Source organism: Chiloscyllium plagiosum, chromosome 12, assembly GCF_004010195.1.
Source record: "Chiloscyllium plagiosum isolate BGI_BamShark_2017 chromosome 12, ASM401019v2, whole genome shotgun sequence".
Classification (NCBI taxonomy): domain Eukaryota; kingdom Metazoa; phylum Chordata; class Chondrichthyes; order Orectolobiformes; family Hemiscylliidae; genus Chiloscyllium; species Chiloscyllium plagiosum.
In genome coordinates this window covers 61,109,785-61,115,784 of record NC_057721.1, presented here as the reverse complement: position 1 = coordinate 61,115,784, position 6,000 = coordinate 61,109,785, and the positions used below count along the sequence as shown (strand labels likewise).

General features: G+C 43.2%; 1 protein-coding gene across 2 annotated transcripts in view; it reads left to right on the top strand.

Annotated features, from left to right (window-relative positions):
* The first annotated feature begins 243 nt into the window (after positions 1–243).
* The window catches only part of LOC122555329 (hormonally up-regulated neu tumor-associated kinase homolog A-like), a 32,438-nt gene continuing 26,681 nt past the window's right edge, over positions 244–6,000 (top strand). For both annotated transcript variants that reach the window (XM_043701208.1, XM_043701207.1), the window contains exon 1: positions 244–456. In XM_043701208.1, coding sequence (XP_043557143.1) covers positions 275–456 — 182 coding nt within the window. In that variant the 5' untranslated portion in view covers positions 244–274. The remainder of the gene's footprint in view (positions 457–6,000) is intronic.

Sequence of the window (6,000 nt, the reverse complement as noted above, 5' to 3'; positions counted from 1 at the left end):
CATTGCAGGAGTAAAAGCATAGTCTTAATTGAAGTTTCATTTGCGTATTTTAGGCTGCAAAACTGTTTAATAATAGTCAGGAGTTTAAACCATCACTTCTTAATGTTGTATTAAAGTGAATCAGGTGGTTGCTTTAAAACTTTTGAAAAACAAAGTGAGGCATAATTTGGCACAATTTGAAATCACTAACTTAAAATATGAAAATGCAGGTTTTGGTGTGCTTTTTTTGTGTAGACTGTTCAATATCTAACCCTTCAGCATTTCCATCTGCACAATGATCAGTAATTACTGCATGATAATATTCAATATCCTTTTTCCAGCTGCCGTTAACTTTCTACGATCCTTACTTGAACCTGACCCTATTAAACGGCCCAATGTCCAGCAGGTACTGTCTGATCTCTGGCTGAACGACGACCATCCCGGGACACCAATGTGCAGCAGTGTTTACCCAGACCGGTAAGGTGTAATGAGCTGCTGCTGAGTAGCTCTTTATGTTTCAGTTGGTCATATTAGGTCTTGTGTCTCATAGCAGCAGGCATTCTGCCAGGTGATAATGGTGAAGTAATAGAGGCTGGTCCTGAAAAATCCCAGCTCTTTCTTGACAGGAGGACAATGCGGAACAAGGGAGAGGGCAATGTCAGATATGGATTCCTAAAATGGCCTTCAGCTACCATTGAAGGTAAACAATATGATCTAAGTGATCTGCCATTATCATCTTTGAACAAGACTACACCATTACTAAGGCCACTTGTTTCCATTTAGATACTATCCCCTGACTCTGCCCCCTGCCCCTGCTTGACTATTGTTGAAACCCTAATGCATAGTTTTCTTATCTCAAGGTTTGACTAGTGCACACCTGGTCTGTAAATTCAAAACGATTTCACAATTCTGCTGCCCGTGCCCTAACTCAAAGAGTTTCATGCACCTTCTTCGGTGCCATGCATCAGTTCCTGCATACGCAGGTTGATTTTAAGACTCACATTCCTGTTTTCAAACCCCACCTCAATGCATGACCTTGCTACTCCGCATCACTACAATCTCCTTGTGTCTCATATACTTTGAGATATTGACAATTCTTGAATTCAGGCTTCTTGTGAATTCCATTTTTGCCACCATTGTGGTAGATCCTTCAGCTGCCTGGAAGTTCTGGAATTCTGTTCCTAAGCTTCTCTCTACCTCGTTTTTCTTTTTTACAGCTGTCTATAAAACTTAACTCAGGATTAAGCTTTTTATTGTGTACCCTAGTATCTGCTCATGTACCTGGATATCTGTTTTGCTTTATAATTTCCTTTCAGTACTTCAGAAAGTTTGTTGGTATGGGTGCTACTTTTGTTGATAAGTAGGCAGAGCACTATTGAGAAAACTCTTTCTCTTCAAAATACCTTTCTTCATAATAACTTACAACCACCTCAGAGGGGAGACAGGGGCTTTACTTACATGTCCGATTGTAAATAAGACATTTCTAACAGTGTGGCTCTCCTGCTGTATGTATAATATCTCAGATATTACCCTCAAGCTTCAGGAGTTAGTCGTAAACCCCCCAGCTTCTAAATTTGATCTGGCTATGTGACAGCTGAGCTATGGTTGACTCCCTGTTGAGAGGGATAGACTGGAAAACAGTATTCAGTGCTATCTAGGTCAGGTAACTGTCCATAATTTGTGTCCATTGTCCTTCCCCATGGTCAGTAGATGATCTGTGAAAAATCTTCAAAGACCCTAACCAACGACCAGGCCATCCGGCAGTGCTCGTTCTCATCTGCAGCACTGCATTCAGTGGTTACAATCCAAATAGAGTATCTGAGTGTGTGCTTAACATATTTTAATTAATGACAAATAGATGAATTCAAGAAGGACACCTGTATGTAACTGAATTACAAGCTCAGCTCTGGTGCTCTTAAGAATTGCAGCACAGAAGGTGTGTGGGTGTTAGATCAGAGAATTCAAATCAAGCCGCTCTAGAGGTGGGAGTATTCACTTTAAATTAAGATCAGAGAGGATTAACGGGAGACTGTGTGATGGATCAATGAGCTAGACATCCAATACATTGTGGCAGGATACAGAGCCACAGGGAAATTGGATTCTGAGTCATATATGTGGACTCAGGAATGGATTTTGGAAGAAGTCTGGAAGTGGTCATTATTACCACATGATCCTCTCAGTCAGGGAATGATGCATAGTGCAAAACAAATTCCAGAAGGGGAGGGGAAGCATAACATTTATAAAAACTGAACAACACATATTGACAGTTTGGAGGTGATCATTTAAACTAACTCAGGTTTAGACCCTTCAGATTGTGAGGAAGACAAAGAGCGACATTAGCTTTCCATTGGCAACAGAGACAGAGTAAACTCACTTCTTTGTGACTCAAGGAGCTACTGACTTATAAAAGCAACCTGCTGCAGACTACTTTGTATCATTTTGGACACAGCTACATTATTTTCTGTCCTTAAAAGTGGACAATGATAAAATGTATTTACCAGATTTAAGAGCCTGAAACCTCACAATCAGCAAAGATGTCATTTCAAGAATGTTGTGGCTATTTGGCAGACAATAATAAGTTGTCACACAAATCTGGTATTATCAGTTCATTTCAAAAATCAGCTAGTGTTTAGATTTCATCTGTCTGTGATGTACAACAATATATTCTTCACTGCTCAAAGATTAAATAATAGACAATGGCAGTGAATGACTGCTTAATGTATTAATTTGATGTTGCCCATCAGTGATATTAGCCACTGTAAAGCAATGGGTTAATACTATAACATGACAAAACAATGAAAAACCAACAGTAAATTCTGACCAAATAAAGAAAATAATTGATGTACATGTTATATTCTAAATGTGACCTGTTTCCCTGTGCATTAATGTCCAGTTTGTCGAAAATAAGTGGGGCAAGTAGTTTCTCTTGCCAGATAACTGGGTTGAGGTTTTGCAATCTCTGGGGACTTTGAAACACCATTTTCATACCCAGGCAACAAATAGCGTTAAACGTGTCAAAAGGTATTGCGATGTAACATTTGCTTTAATATTGAGCAGTGTCTGCCCACAACCCCAGTCCCATAATTAATTCACAGTTTAGCTCTAGTTTTAACACCTGAACACACTGGCATTGTGGAATGGTAAGGTGTAGGTTTTCACACTTGTTGTTTACATTGTCAGTTTCTGGTTTCCACTGAGGTTTCAGTGGGGAGCTAAAAGTACAGAGATGGGTAAATCAAATTTTGCGCAGCTCATGAGCACTAAGGGCAGAAACCTCAATCACTCACACACCCTCTCAGTTGGGGATTCAGGTTGAAAGGAGCAACAGTTATACTGGGGGAATTAGGCAAAAGCTCTTTTCAAGAAGGTGTGAGATATGCTGAAGACCTTCTTACTTCTGTACTTGAGTACACGTGACCATGAAATCTAAAATCTAAATCTAATTGAAAATTATTCCATTATTCATGATTCATTCCTTTCAATATTATTTGGGTGTTACATATTAATATTTTTGAACTGTGAGCATTCTACTTATCTGTGCATCCTTCCTGGTTCAACAATATTCATCACATCATTATGGGCTAGATTTCCCACTCTCCCACATGGAGAAAAGAATGGTGGTCGGTGAATCTAATTGGCTGAGGGTCAAAGATCCTTAGAAAACCTTTCGCGATAAAGTTCTTCTGCTTCAGGTAATGGGTCAGGTATGTCACCAGCAAATGGCATGGAGCCTCTTTGCATGTATTTAACCTACATCTCATTAATACCACACCTCATCACCTTCCCAACTAACCTGTACTCAACTGACAGGCTTGATGCTTCAGAAACTGACAGCAAAAATCAGGCATGTGTCTGATGAGTTTCACCTTGTCATTTTCTAGAAAACTCACTACAGCTTCGTCCTTCTAATGATCCAGCTTTAAATGATACTCACTGTCACTTGCATTGTCACTTCTCCAAATACAGGTGACCAGTCCAAATGAAGCAAGGCCAGCAGTCTCTCCTGGGCCATTTTCTAAACACAAATCAGGCCTACCCATCTCGGTCAGTAGAACAGGAGATTTAATTTTGAGGTGGTGCGTTTGAGACCCATCCTAGGTGCCTTTAGTTTAGGGTAGTACAGTGGCTGAGTGATTAGCACTGCTGCCTCACAGCGCCAGGGACCCAGGAATCAATTCCACCCTGTGTAAAACTTGTAAATTCTCCCTGTGTCTGCATGAGTTTCCTCTGGGTACTCCAGTTTTCTCCCATGTCCAAAGATGTGCAGGTTAGGTGGATTGGCCATGGGAGATGCAGGGTTACAGGCGCAGGGTTGATGAGTGGGTCTAGGTGAGATGCTCTTCAGAGGGTCAGTGTCGACTCGATGGGCCAAATGGCCTGCTTCCACACTGGAGGGATTTGATTCAAAAAACTAGCCCACAGCAAACAAAGGGCCAATTACGGCAGACCAGGAGACTTTAGTGCACATTTCAAACAGCTGCAGGTGTTGAGCTGCATCGACAGACAAAAGTGAGAAATGGGGAGTGGCAGTGTCTGAATCACAGAGAACCGTGAAAGGGAGGGAGGAGATTTCAGGCCAGGCTTTGCTCCAATCAGTCTGAACTGGTGTGGAGGCGAGAGGAGTGTGTGTGTACTGCAGTCAGTCTGAGGTTAAAAATCACATAACACCAGGTTATAGTCCCAACAGGTTTACAGGTATTTGGAAACACTAGCTTTCAGAACACTGCTCCTTCATCAGGTTGACAACTACACGATGAAGGAGCCGCGCTTTGAAAGCTAGTGCTTCCAACTAAACCTGATGGACTGTAACCAGGTGTTGTGTGATTTTTAATTTTGTAAACCCCAGTCCAACACTGGCTTCTCCAAATCAGTCAGTCTGAGGGTTGAGGCCATTGGGCAACATCGTGAGGAGTCCGATTTCTCTGAGACAGATGGGACAGGCTGGCAGCGCAAATATCCAAGGGAGCATGATGCTTCTGTCTCTGCAACTCTGTAGAAAGCGACGGCAGCATAGCACAGATGGTCTCCCTGGTCATCTCCTTTTCCACCTATCCACTCCACCCTCTCCTCCCTGACCTATCACCTTCATCCCCTCCCCCACTCACCCATTGTACTCTATGCTACTTTCTCCCCACCCCCACTCTCCTCTAGCTTATCTCTCCACGCTTCAAACTCACTCCTTTTATTCCTGATGAAGGGCTTTTGCCCGAAACATCGATTTCGCTGCTCCTTGGATGCTGCCTGAACTGCTGTGCTCTTCCAGCACCACTAATCCAGAATCTGAGGCTGTGTTTGCCAAGGCTGACCTAGTTATTCATTTCCTGCTGCAGGTCAGGCACTCAGGGCAGTCAGCTTTGCTGCCAGGGCAGAATTTCCGCAGGGCAATGGGGTAATTCGTATGTACCCATGCAGATATGAGGGCATCCCATCAGCAGTCAGCAGGGGCAAGCACTGTGGCTCAGTGGTTAAATCTCCTGTCTCACAGCACCAGGGACATTGGTTCAATTCCAGCACTTGAGTGAGTGTGTGGAGTTTGCATATTCTCCCCATGTCTGCATGGGTTTCCTCCGGGTGCTCCAGTTTCCTCCCACTGTCAAAAGGATATGCAGGTTAGGTGGATTGACTGTGCTAAATAGGGTAAAAACAATGACTGCAGATGCTGGAAACCAGATTCTGGATCAGTGGTGCTGGAAGAGCACAGCAATTCAGGCAGCATCCGAAGACAGGCAAAATCGACGTTTCGGGCAAAAGCCCTTCATCAGGAATAAAGGCAGAGAGCCTGAAGCGTGGAGGAAGGCTCTCTGCCTTTATTCCTGATGAAGGGCTTTTGCCCGAAACGTCGATTTTGCCTGTCTTCGGATGCTGCCTGAATTGCTGTGCTCTTCCAGCACCACTAACTGTGCTAAATGCCCATCAAGTCCAAGGATGTGCAGGTTAGGTGGATTGACCATCGTTAATGTGAAGTTATGGGGATAGCATGGGGGAGGGAATGGGACTGGGTGGGATGCACTTTGGAGGGTG